At 31.8% G+C, this 14,622-nt stretch overlaps 1 protein-coding gene across 1 annotated transcript in view; it reads right to left on the reverse strand.

Annotated features, from left to right (window-relative positions):
• Positions 1-14,622, reverse strand: part of LOC132707597 (sushi, von Willebrand factor type A, EGF and pentraxin domain-containing protein 1) — a 74,180-nt gene that overhangs the window by 43,542 nt on the left and 16,016 nt on the right. Inside the window, exon 2 of the mRNA XM_060679504.1 lies at positions 2,157-2,333. Coding sequence (XP_060535487.1) covers positions 2,157-2,333 — 177 coding nt within the window. The remainder of the gene's footprint in view (positions 1-2,156; positions 2,334-14,622) is intronic.

Below are 14,622 nucleotides of genomic sequence, written 5' to 3' on the forward strand. Positions count from 1 at the left end.
TGTAGACTCTTGATTTGATTTATTTATTTATTAACCGTTAATACTATTTACAATTTTGAAAATATTCACAATACCGAAAACAATACTAAGCGGTGACGATTATAACTGAAAATAGAAGCAGAATAGATATGTATAGAATCAATTATGTAAATATAAAACAATATAAATAATAAACGATAAGCAGATAAGCCGTTTGGTTCACAGTTAAATATGCATTGAAATTAATTCAAAATAGTATGCACGTAAACGTCACAGACTAGTGGAAGATCACAGACGTTAGTTCAGACTCGAAAGAATTTAATGTTCTACGAAAACAATATACTTCTGGATTCTTATTTAATAGAGTAACTAATCTATTATAAGCCATATTAGATCTCTAGGAGGTACATAAAAGTTTGTGGTGCCTAGAAATAAAACTCCATCCATCTTGTGTGCACTTCAAAATTAGGACACCAAATTATAGAAATATAGTCTAAATCTGACACAGTTTTAACCTTACATAGATCAATCCTTTTTTTTTTTAATTCAATTCTTCTTTTACCACTAAAAACCATGTAAGATGATGATGTAACAAGACATTGATGTTAATTTATTGTTTCAGAGTAAAATTTAAACATCTCAACTGAATGTGGTGTTGGTAAAGTAAAACATCGTGGTGTGATATTTTATTTAGACCCCGAAACCATGTTTGTGTCGAATTTATGTAATGAAAGTCATGGAGTTCCTCTACCGGATATTTTATTGTTTATTTGGCAAATGGTAACTGGCCGTAACCTGCACCATTTGATATATTTTTAATTTTACAAACATCAAAATTAGCTCCAAAATGTCTTACAAGAGTACAAGAATTGCGAAAATCACGAGAATCTTTTTTTTTAAACACTGGTTGCAGAGAAATTATAGTTATCCAAATGATTTAAAATTGGTGTTAAAATATCTCAAAATTCGTGCTTATCATATGGCTGCTAGATTTATAGAGAACCTGGTTACTGCTATAGCTTTGGAAGCTCGCATCAAAAAATAAGACCCGTAGTTTCAAATCTCTCCTTTTACGACTAAAATCGAAAGTAGTAACATAGTGCAAAGTGCAAGTTAGTGTATGAAATTTAAGAGCGTGGGCACAGAATCATTATCACCTGTATGAAAGTACCATAGCCTCCGAGTTGCGAGTTCTGCATTATCTAATATTTACCACAGGTGTTGGAGGATCAGAAGTAAGCGTAAGGCATTAAATTGCTTCAGTTGCTTCCCAGAACTTTTTATAACGTTCGAGGTTAAATATTTTCAAGGCTAGCGCACACTTATGATAGATTGCGAGATAATTGTTTGAACCATCTAATTATTCTAATTACCAATTATAATCATTTTAAAACAATTATAATTTTTCTCGAGATAATGTGCTCGTGACCGATGTTTGTTTCTTTTACACAACCACATTCATCCGATGATCTAATCTATCCGACAGTTGAAAGGGAGATACGATCGAGAATAGGTTTGCGTTGTGTCCTTTTTTTTTTGGTACGATCTGTACCCGGAATCGCGAGGTTTCTATATATGCCAAGCAGAGGCGTACATCTCATTATAACGTGGGTATTATTTTAGGTTACTCACTCTCTGAATAAAATAATGGGTATATTGAACTCACAGTTCTTTTTTTGTTGTTTTTCTGTGCTGCCTTAAATGAGCGGCCAACGTTGAAAAATATACCAGTGAATAATAATAATTCTTAATTGTAATTCGATTTTACAAGAATAAAACATTTCCTTGATAAAGAAAAAAAAGCGTCACTTTTCTTATATTATTTAAGAAAGTTAAGAACGCCTTATATATCTTAGTTCACTTATAAGATTTTTCACAGTAATTGAGAGAATCTGATTATAATCATTTATTTATTATTTTTCCGGTTCAACACATTTCTGTTATTAAATATAAAAATTTAGCTTTCGTAAATATAGATTCATTGCCGTTCCGCGCAATTGTTTTAAAATTGCGTTCGAAGAGCCAACGCTCATATTTGAAATAATAAAAACATTTTACACACAGCCTTAAATTATCAAGCCATATACTATATATCGACTGATTGCATAACCTACCCTTTGGTTGATTTTGTACGTACAGTTTGCATATGTGACTGAGTACGGAAATAATATACTTACCACAAAATGGCATTTCACCTGCCCATTGCCCCGAAGGCGAGCAAGAAATCTGAGTATTTCCGAACGTTTCGTAACCTTCATCGCAGCGGTACGTCGCTATGGTACCGGGTACTAGGCTGGGCGAGCTCAATGTCATGCGAGCGTTGAGAGGTACTGGAGGATGGCCGCATTTTAGCTCTGCAAAAGAAAAAAATATGCCTATATTTCTTGTTAAATGCCTATTATTTTTCTTCTATAATATTATTTAGTTGTCGAGAAAGATTATTCCCCAAAGTTAAATAATATTTTGGTGAAAAATCTTTACAGTATTGCGAATATTTTCAAACGATGTCCAATCTCATTGTTTACTTCTGAATTATGTCTATATTATCCTTGTTCTAGTTTAGCGTTGATAATAGAACAAACTCAAAATTGAGTCAAGTGTTGCCTGATGCCGCTTTGCAATTTACAAAACCAGAAAAGAGCGTCATAAAATATTGCTATGCTAATCTAGTGAATACAACTTAGCGGCCGTTTCAAAGATCTATCTTTATTTTAGTAACTTCATTAAAGTGATATTATATAGCATATTGTTTTGGGGAGACTCTTCAGATGCATATAGAATTTTTAAAATTCAAAAAAAAAAATTGCTCGAACTTTGTGTGGTCCACAAACTAAGGATCACTGTCACCCACTATTTAAAACATTGAAAATACTAACTGTCCCTTCAATTTTTATGTATCACGATATGTATGTATGATACCAGACATAATAATGATCTGTGTTCCCTATCATCGTGTAAACAAAACTTAATACCAGCAACTATCAGAAACAACTATTCAACGATTGAATTAAAGAAAAATTATTATATACGTTTTACCAGAGGAATGCTTTTATAACTATTTTTTTGAATATAACTTTGAGAGCTACGTGATCTCTAAATTTTAGATTGTTTGTATGTGCGGAAACTTTTCGTTATATTGACAACTTTAAATGTATTGTATATATATGTTTGGACAGTACATTATTTTATTTAAATATGTAGACGAATTTTTTGTTAAGACATATTTTATTTAAAATAGGGTAAGGGAATTATTTTTTTGATCGTGTTTCATGCTAAAAACCGCTAGACAAAAAAGACTATTATAGTGCTAATATACACAACGAATATTATACTAGCAATTATATCTTCAAACTATATATATCAAACTTGAATGTCCTAAATTTCAAATCAAATAGGAAATCAAATATTTAAAAAAAAAGTAAAACGTTTCTTAGTAGTGATAATAAAAATCATATACAAAAATATTTTTAGTTATTTTCTTTGAATTAATTGACAATACCTTGTAATATTTAATTAAAAACCAGTAGCTACTTAAACAATGAAACAACTTAATGCCACTTGCAGAATATAAATTTTTCTTTTTGATCAACTTTTATGACCCTTCATTCATGTTTTCGAAAATTGCAGGTTTTTATGAAATTATAAATGATTAACGAATCTCCCTCATTCATAGAATCAGGTACACCGATATGTTTTCCAGCTGTCTATAATTCAACGTCCACATTTAAGAAAATGGATAACAGTTTACAATAGGAAAAGTTAATATTCGCACATGCGGAAACCATTTAACCAATTGCATATTTATTGTATAGTAACGCGCGGTGTAGAGAAATCCATAATGTAACTGATTAACAAAGAAAATCAATGAACTAGTTCATTCAACACAAATCCCATGTAGCCGTTGGAAGTTAATTTCTCTTTAGATTTATATCTTAGTAAATATGTTTCTTGTATGATAATTCTTGAGATCCGTTACGTTACGGCGTGACAATAAAGGAAGTGCTTTTAGACCCTCGATTTATCAGTACCCAGTTCATACGTGGGATGATCTGTGGTACCACATACCGCAAGGATTAGTGCTAAGCAAACATACAATTTTATGCGGGTAAATTGAACGTGAAATATTTTAAATCAACATACACGTAACAATAATATTTATACAATTCTTTATTCGTACCTGAATAGATACAGGGTGTGAGGAAAATAAACCATTCCAAAAATATCTCCAGGGATATATAATAATAAAAAAGACAATGCTATTGAACGGGGCAGAACAGGGTATAAAATTTTGAAAATCTGGAAGTTATCTTTTGGGAAGACGAGGAATAAAAATGTCATGAAAATGTGTTTTCTCAAGGGAAACCATCTTCAGTAGGAAGGAAGCTTGGGAATGACTGTGGGAATAGGCTTTTGGTTTTGTTTCCTCGTGCGGTAATATACTCCTGTAATTATATTTTCTCTTTTAGCCTTAATGAAGTCTTTTTGTCTTTTGGTATTCGTATAAACATTTTCACGTTCAGTGGTGGTAAGTATACGTGGTAATACGTGTCGTTGCACTTTCTGCACTTTGTCATTTTATTTGGCCCGCACTCGCCATGAAAAATGAAAGTTCTGCAGAAGCACATCTAAATGACTTTCCTTTCACTACATTTTCGGAATTTATTTGTTGATAACCATTGGACCATTGATTTTCAGAATATTAAATGCAACTTTAAAATGTGTTTGGGATACAGGTTACAGCGATTTTTTTTTTAATTTGCTTACTCGAAAAACGATTTTTACAATTATATTTTTTATCAAAAAACATCAGTTTTCGAAATTTCTCACTTTAAAGTATTTAATTTAGCCCGACCGGGTGAAAAAGGTTTTCGTTCTTTTTGGATGAAGCGTTAAAAAATCCTGATTTCTTTTCAAAATAAATTGCAGACAAAATTTCAGCTTTCTTAATATCCAAATATCTCAGTAGCAAGACATTAAATTCGAATCAGCCATAATTAATTAATATCTCGAAAACCGGTATGGACAGGTATAGCAAAACACCTCACAGAAATGATGAGAAAGTGACAGCCAAGCGACAAAGGAAACTACAAATAGGGTATTAAAGCGTTATTGTATTAATAATAATAATAATAATAATAATAATAATAATAATAATAATAATAATAATAATAATAATAATAATAATAATAACTTACAATTCAAGATTTTGTTTCCATTTGTTTTTAAAAAGTTAAACGCAGAAAAATTTTAAAATAAATTGGTTTAACCTGGTAAGTAACTAAATGTTTACACTCGTTGTTAACATCTTTAAACAAATATGTGCAAATTCGTATCTCGGACAACGTACCCACGCAAAAGTACCGTTAGGTGGAAAACTTGCCGTCGTCAGCCAATTTTTAAGACCAAAAAAAAAACCGCGGGAGTTGTTATTTCGATATCTGGGTTAAATGTTACATTTTAAATTGTTAAATACGGTATTGTTTACGTCCAGGTCTCACGTATAGAGGACTACCCGTTACATCGATGTCTAGCGGTTGTAAAATTCCGCGTAAATACATGTCGATAACAAGTAAACTTGTTTAATAGGTTACTGCAATAAATTGTGGCTCAGTATGCATACAAATACTTAATTTTACGAATAAATTATAACGAAAAGTATAAAAGTTCCTTATTGTGCATTTTAGGGTCCTGTATAAAACATATTAACTAACCAAAACTGGATGCGATGAGTAGTCTGATGTTCTTTTACAGTATAGTATATTTATCAAATAAAGCGGAAAACTCTATCATTGTTGTCTTCTTAGATATTTTATATTCGATAGCTCTTATATTTGAATTCAATACTACATACTACAAGAAAATGTTTATTTTTAAGCCAAATTAAAATACCTTAAAACAATTTGGATTCGAATTCAACCTATTAGTTTTACTACAACGAAAAATTTGTTTCCTCTCAATTCTTTCCTAAATATGCTGTAGCAATAAGCAATAAGACAAAAATTGCGAGTGCGAGAGCAACGAAATACTAAAATTTGTTTCTTCATTTAGTCTTTGTGTTTTGTTTTTTTTTTGAGTAATTTATCACAGAAATCTTTTTCAAAATTCCACCTCTTTAGATAAGTATGTGTATACCGTAGCTTGCAAAAATTAGAAAATACGATTATTACTTTTTTCAATTCCTAGGAAAATTTTGAACTGCATTTTATTTTTCTACTAACAAATTTCCTACTTCTTATTTTTTCAAATATGAAATATTAAATTAAATTACATCGAAGATTGGGGAAAGGCAATGTATAGTAATATATAGAACCAGAAGCTTAAATTACATTTTTCATATTCTGAGCTTCGTTGTGCTTTGACTGGTTGCATATGCTTCTCAAAATTATTACTTGCTTCTTCAATTCAGTGAGTAAATCAGGCTTATGAATTTACTTTTGATTATGCGACCACATAAATATTCGGAATATAGCTATACAAAACAAACAACTCACATTATTTTTATATCCGCATATGCAGTGCTCTTGACTTACGAAATAAACTAATTTACAATGGAGGTGCATTAAATGCCACTCCCCATAGGTAACCTTGAATCGACATTGATTTTAATCTGGTTATAAAACGATTGAAATAGTTTAACATACAATATTGTCAACTTGTAGGAAGTAATACTGGGTGTATATCTAGGTGGTTAATTATGTGTTGGCAATCAGTCACTTGCTTTTTGACTTGCTGAAGTACAAGTGCATCCCTATTTCTCTATCCACTTGACAACAATTCAAAATGTACGTTTTTCATTTGGCAAAAAAAAAATGAATTAGCAATAATAGCAAAAAGCGCATGTCCAAATTCAAAGTGCCTGTGCTCACAAAAAGCCGTCTAAATGCGACGTTAACAATAAAGGAGACGAATATTGGCCAGAGTCCTCGTTTAATTACTAAATAGGGCAAGAATTGAGCAAACCAGAAGCGTCTTTATAAAATTATGAAACAACTTTTTATAAAGTCGCATCTTAGCATGGCACTTCATCTCAGAATGATAAAGTGTTCTCTATTATATAACACTATATTATATAACACTTCAGCCAACCATGGGATAGAAAATCGAAGCTTTTAAAATCGAAGAATCTTGCTCAGATCATGGGTAGCAAGAATAACTAATACCGAGGTACTTAGACACAGAATTCATGCGCCTAAAAATATCTAACGCACTGGTATTTCTGCTCATCAATTGAAATCTTTGGAGCAGCAGTTTCCAAAACTATATATTAATGGTATCCATTCAAACCCTTATTACATTTTTTAAAATACAGGAAAGTATCAAAAATCACCCTGCAAATTACCGAATCGAAAATATATCCAAAATATACTTGTCCGATTAATTTTTTTATAAAAATGTTACCTTATAATACCAAAATTACAAATTTATAATTATAATGGTTCTCAAGATAAGAGAAAACGTATTTGGGGACCACTTGCATATTACTACGGATGTTACCCACAGTACGTGTCCACGCGCACAAAGAAAGTGAGAAATACTTCATACAACTTCCAAATATAGAATAATCCGCACTCTTTCCTTGAAAATCAAACGCTTCCGAGGGCAATAAACCGGAAAATTACTTTTACTTTTTTAAGAATACCCTACTTAATTAATCTTACTACAAAATAGAGAAAATAGATACCAGAAATCTTCTTTATCAATCTCATGAAAGCCTTCGACACTTTGTGAATGTTAAAAGAAAAATGAGAACCCTCACCTACGGTGGTCAGCAAGGAACAGGATTCGGGTCGATACTGTTATGTATATTATATATATAAACGATATCTTGAACATCAATAGTGAAGGAAACATCAGTTTTGCAGATGACACACCCTTCTTCTACACCCCGAAGAACTTAATTACATTTTTTTTAATCGGTAAAACTTAATGACGTTGTTCATATGTGTGCCAATAGTTAAATTTAGTACTTCGTATATTTTGAAACTTATCGCTGTTAACATTTTTGAAACCTATTTGAGTGAAGTGAAAAATAAGTATCTAATACAGTCGAACTTCGATAAGTCGAACTGCGATTTGACACATGAAAATTTCGAGTTATCCAGACTTCGTATTATCAATAAAAACTACAAATGCATGTACTTTTTTGTGAATGGACATTTATTCATTCATTTTTAAAAATGGGTTATACGTTACATAAATGCCCTAAATATCTATGATTTGTGAACAAAAAACGAAAATTATGAAATATGTAGTAGTACATATGTATGTATGTATTTACATAATATATGTAGATACAAATGTATTGTATATGTACCCAATATATAAAAACATAGTATGTATGCACATATACATACATATGTATATACATATTAAAGTTTACTCTTTCACTGGAAAAAAGTCAGTTATTTGTGACTGACGACCGGATTTGTTATTTTGGTTTTCAACAAAAGCTTCAATTTTATTTAAACAATCTTCGAGGGAATCGATTGTGTATTCACTGGTTTTCAAATAGAAACGCAAGACAATGACCGAATTTTCAACCAATTCATTTGAAGGAATCATCTTCCAATTCTTCCTCCATCGTGTCACTTTCGCAGTCATCTTCGATGTTTAACTGTACCGGATCGGATCTGCAGGACTCGATAATATATTCATCAATAGGAAACTCTAAAGTAACAATATCCTCATCCACATGTATAAAATCGTTGATGGTGCTACCTTCTGCTATACCTCTAATGTTTGTCCAAGCTTTAAACTCGATTTCTATTTGGATTTCGTCTTCATTCTTTTCTTTCAGGCGTTCACTTAGGAAAATCAAGGGAATCTCATCTTCTTCTTCTTATTCAGAATACTGACCAAAACCGGCTTTTTTAAAACAATTGGAAATTGTTTCAGGCTTAACGTCGATATTCCATGCGCTAGTTACGTCGTCAACACAATCCATTAGTGTAATGTTATTATTTTTGTTTTCTTCGAAACGTTCCATTGTAGACACTGTACTTGCCAAAATCCCATACATCTTTATTTTTTGAGCCACTTTCCACTTCTTTTATAACCTTGAATTTTTGATCAACAGACAAAGCTTTTAAAGTATGTCAACAGGGACAGTATTTTTTACTTAATATTAACTAGTAAGTCATACAAGTAAACTTAGCAAGCACAGAAACTGAACTGCTTGCATAGATACGTTAAAAAGACAGGTTAAGATCGGTCGTAATTGGTGGGTTCCCCGAGAAAATTCGACTTATCGAAGTTGGCACCAAATGTCTCGTTCGAGTTATCAACATATTCGAGTAATCAAGACAAACTAACACGCATTTCCTACTTTTGACGCTATTGCCGACCAATTTGGTTCGATTTATCAAAAATTCGTGACGATCAAATCAAAAACCCCAAGGATATAGCAAATCATTTTAATAACTACTTCATACATGTGGGCCTCAAGATATCTGACAGCATTAAAAGTCCTTCTGTCCCATTGGAAATAAGCAAATTTGCTCTAAATTCATCGATAACTGAAAATGAAGTAACTAAATAAATAAATTCTCTTAAAAATAACAGCTCTGTTAGAAAGGATAAAATATCCCTAAAAACGTTAAAAATGGCTATTTTCTACCTTTAGCACATATTAATATTTAAAACCGGGGTGACAAAACACTATAAAGGGTCCGTAGTAAGTCCAGTTTTCAAAGCTGGAAACAAACAACAAATGGAAAAATGCAGACCAGTAAGTGTTATATGCAATATAGCTAAAATTTTCAGAAGGATAGATTGTTGTCTTTTTTTGGCCATTATCAAAAAATCGGTACGGCTTTAGTGCGGGGTTTGATACAGTTGAGTTTATTAATATGAGCTTGTTAAGGATGTAACTACAAACCTGGATAAAAACAAAAAATGTCTTGCGGCATTCCTTGACTTGTCTGAAGCATTTGATTTGATTTAGCATCCAATTTTGTTAAATGGTTTAAACCTTTCTGGCAGAATATATATTCAGATGACACAGTCATACAAGAGGGTGTACCTCGGATTTAACGTTTTTTAGATTCATTTAAATTTTTAGTAAATGCGAAAAAATTCAAATGTATAGGCTTTTCAAAATAAATAAAAAATAAAATTTCATATTTTCACGAAATTAAATATTTTGACATGACAATTGTTTCGACAACACCGTGTCTTTATCAAGATTTAAGTAACAGCCACCTCCGTTCAATACAGGCTTTTCCATAAATGACGCAAATAGACCGAACTATCAAAATATAATTGATTATTAAGAACATTGTCCATCCCATTGAACAAGTAAGTATTACTAAATATCTGGGAGTAGCAAAAGACCCGAACTTCAAATTGGGACATTCAAATCACATACCTTACGGAAAAGATACATTTAATATATTAAGGGAATTTATTTTTCATTTTTTCATATAAAGCCCTCATTGGACCTCTGTTAAGATGAGATATGCGTTGAGTCATATGAAAACAACCTTAGCAATCTTAAAGTAATGCAAAACACCATTATAAGGAACATGTTTAAAAAAAACAAGGCTTTTTTCCACAAACAAATTGCGCAACTATCAAAATAAGTGACTTAAATAATATATTATGCAACAAGTGCGGTAAACGGCATTTGACTCAAAAGTGTTTAATAAACGAGTGACTTAAACAGTTTACCGAACTTGTTCGTTGCATACTATAGTTTTTCTACGACCGTTAGTTTGTGGGTATATTTTTGCAAAACAACACGAATACATTCACTGACAAACGTCAAAATTCAAGGCGTGGGCAATATCAGAAAACATCCGATTGCTGACGCTTTCCGCAAGCTAGATCGGTGTATAATTAGGTATTTTACAGAAGGGAGTAGAAAAAGAAAAGTAATGCATTTGCTCAAAATTATATAACAAGTAATAAAAAAAGGATTTTCATAATCATGCCTTAATTTTATCTGTCTAGAGAGTCTACTATTTTATTCAAATAATTAGAAATTCTTACAAAAACTTTGTCCATTTTTAATAACAGTTGTATACCTAGTATTGAGCCTTATATAAAAAAAACTGTTTATTTACGCTAGCTAGGGGATAGTCTTTTTTGCTTAATACTTAGGTAGAGTTTACACACAGATACACTTCGCACCTAGGTGCTGATGTACTCTTATATGATTTTCTGATTTTTCTAAACAAATTTGATTTCATTTGAAATTAAACGCCATGTATCCGAAAACTAAACACTTGCTGACCTATGTTTACATGAACTTATAACGTATAAACGTATAAAGCACAAATAAAAATGTTATAGCAACATTTTCGAAGATTGACTACTGTTTTTGATACTGGAACAAAACAAGATAATTTTTTTCTCTGCAAGAGTTTAACGAACTGAAATCTACGGTCGGACAATCAAAAAAACAACAAAGTTTCGCACAATTATTTTTCCTAATTACCACAGCCAACTGCCTGATTGCTTTATGATTTAAGGTGTCGTAAAAATTTGAATACAAAGCTTTTACATTCTTGACGAGACACCGAGTTAGTGAAACGCTGCCATTTCGCACAATTTAAACGCCCAATATTCGCGAAAAATTATACTTTTGTCAGCGGTGGTTTTCCGTAAAACGCGTAGTTGCCAAAAAAAAAAACAACAAATCGAGCCACCAAAAAACCTACTTTGAACTTTCTCCGAATGTTCTATTGTAGTTTTTTCTATTTATATGCAGAATGCGCCGGAGAAAGTTTTTAAATTAAAATATCATTACGGTTCACAAAAAAAAAACTTTCAATAACACTTGGGTTCTGAAGTGCAGCTGGGAATCAAGATTCTTCGAGATGTTTCTTTAAAAATCTGCTGTGGGTATTTTCGCGTGTGCGTGAAACGTATTTTTTTTTATATTCGGGTCTAATTAATGTGCTGCGAAACATTTTAACTGGTTTGCATTATAAAGATATACATCAATATTCATGCCATCTAATACGAGTAGCAACAATAATTTCATAACGTCCTGTATTTCATGTGAGATACCGACTATCGACAAGACTTAATGATGTGAATAATAAACCTATTGTAAGGGAACTGTTTCGTAAGTTTTTTGTGTTTAATAAATTCTTTGTAAGACCAGAGTAGGTATTGCAGTTTTTAGGAAGACCAGAAAAAAAAGGGAAAATGTGGTCAGCATTAGAATGCAAAAATATGTAAATAGAATTTAAAACTGCAATTCTTTTGTGAAAATTCAGGCAGGTAGTTATTATATTATGGTCAGTGTGTCAAGTTTGTTTTTTGCGTTTTGTGGAACAATTTATATTAAGGCGAAATTTTATTTTGTATATTTAATATTGCCGTGTCTCTTTGAATATTAAAAATAAAAAACTTTCTATGCCAAAAAGGAAGTATAGTATAAAATGTTAACAAGTGATGAAGTGGCATTTGACATTTACATTTACATACAATGTTATAATGATATTTTATTATTGTTTGTATGGTATATTTTAAAAGTACGATACTTAAAACAAGCACAGCACAAAATATTTAGCGACCAAAAACAACGACAGCTATCAGGAGTATAAAATACAAAGAGAAAAAGTTAAGCAACAGATATTGAAAGCGAAGAGAGAATCATGGGAAGATTTTGGAAATAAAATCGAATTGGACTTCCATAGCAACCAAAAATTGTTCTACAAAACGCTAAAAAATATAAAGACCAAAGATAAAACAAATAAAAGACATAAATGGAAAGATACTGGACAACGACCACGATATAATCGACAGGTGGAAAACATACTTCCAAAGTTTATTGAATAACGGCAATAAAGAAGATAATGAATTTTAACAGGGCACTGGTGACACGAGCAAGAACAACTACATAAGGATGGACGATATAAAATGCGCTCTAAATAAGCTAAAAAAGGCAAAGCTGCTGGACACGATGCAATCACGGGGGAGATGCTGAAAAATATGGGTGAAGTGGGATGTCGAGTGCTAACAAGAATATGCGACCTAGCGTGGCAAGAGTCATTGTGCCAATATTTAAAAAAGTGGATAAAAGAGATTGTAGTAACTATAGAGGGATGACATTATTGAGCATACCATCGAAAGTATATGAGCCAGTCTTACAAGAAAAACTTTCTAAAGTTCTGGAACCACAACTAGAACAATCTTAAAGCGGATTCAGGAAAAGAAGAAGCATACACGCCACATCTTCAGTATCAAGCAAATTATGGAAAAGGTACAAAACAGCCATACAGAGATCTATGTAGCTTTCCTAGACCTGGAGAAAGCTTTTGACAAACTTCCAAAATATGTGGTGAGGCGGAGTTTGATAGCGCGAGGTGTTGAAGGAAGACTAATTTTAGCCATAATGTCCACATATACGAACAGCAAAAATTGCGTCAGAACCGACAACATGCAATCAGCATACTTTAAAGTAAACGAGGGCGTTAGGCAGGGAAGCGTTTTGAGTCCGTTACTATTTAACTTAGTTATGGACGATGTAATAAAAAAAACAAGAACCAGTACATCCGGTTTCTTAGTAGGGTATAAAGATCTGGAACCCGTTTGGATACGTGAATGTGCGTTTGCGGATGATGTGGTTGTGTTTGGAAGCAATGGAAGGGAACTTAAGAAGAACCCGGAAATCTGGAACAACAGGCTAAATGAGAAAAACCTTAAAATCAACGAAGAAAAAACGAAAATTATGGTTATTTCCAAAACAAGTGGAGTTCTGAACATCGAATTAAATAAGAAACGAATAGAGCAAGTTGACGTTTTTAAATATCTGGGGGTACAACTAAGTAGCAACGGGTGTCACCAAACAGAACTAAATGCGAGAATCGAGAGTGCCTCAAGACTATTTCACACTTTAAAATCAAGCTTCATAGGAAAGAGGAAAATATCAACTAAAACCAAAATATTCATTCCAATTTTAACATTTGGATGTCACCCAAAAGGCAAAAAATATAATTCAAAGCATGGAGATGAAATACCTACTAAAGGTCCTAGGTATCTCAATTACACACAGAATCCGAAATGACTTGATTAGAGAGAGATTGAAAGTACCACAATATTTCTCAAACATATTGAGAAATTCCAATTACAATGGTGCGGAAAACTAAAAAGAATTGACAAAGAAACACCAACAAAACTGATTTGGGAAGCGAGAAGATTCAGCCGAAGAAATAAAGGAAGACCGCAATTAGCATAGGAACGGAACATAGCGAATATACTAATATACTAAGAGAAAGAGGACTAGGGATAATGGAAGCAACTAAAATGGCACTAGATAAGAAAGGATGGAGGAAATTCGTATACGAGTTGTAAACAACAAGGATTATATATATATATATATATATATATATATATATATATATATATATATATATATATATATATATATATATATATATATATATATATATATATATATATATATATATATATATATATATATATATATATATATATATATATATATATATATATATATATATAATATATTTATTTTAATTATTTATTTTATAAATTATTTTTCTGAAGGACAATAGCGCCCATAGGCCCATTTAAGGCCGAACAAGACCGACTTTTGTGGCGCAGCTCCCTAACTGTTATATCCTTATATATGTAAATGGAGGATGGTAGCCTACACCGCAGCACTTAGTT

Source organism: Cylas formicarius, unplaced genomic scaffold (genome assembly GCF_029955315.1).
Source record: "Cylas formicarius isolate icCylForm1 unplaced genomic scaffold, icCylForm1.1 PGA_scaffold_9__14_contigs__length_23061073, whole genome shotgun sequence".
Classification (NCBI taxonomy): domain Eukaryota; kingdom Metazoa; phylum Arthropoda; class Insecta; order Coleoptera; family Brentidae; genus Cylas; species Cylas formicarius.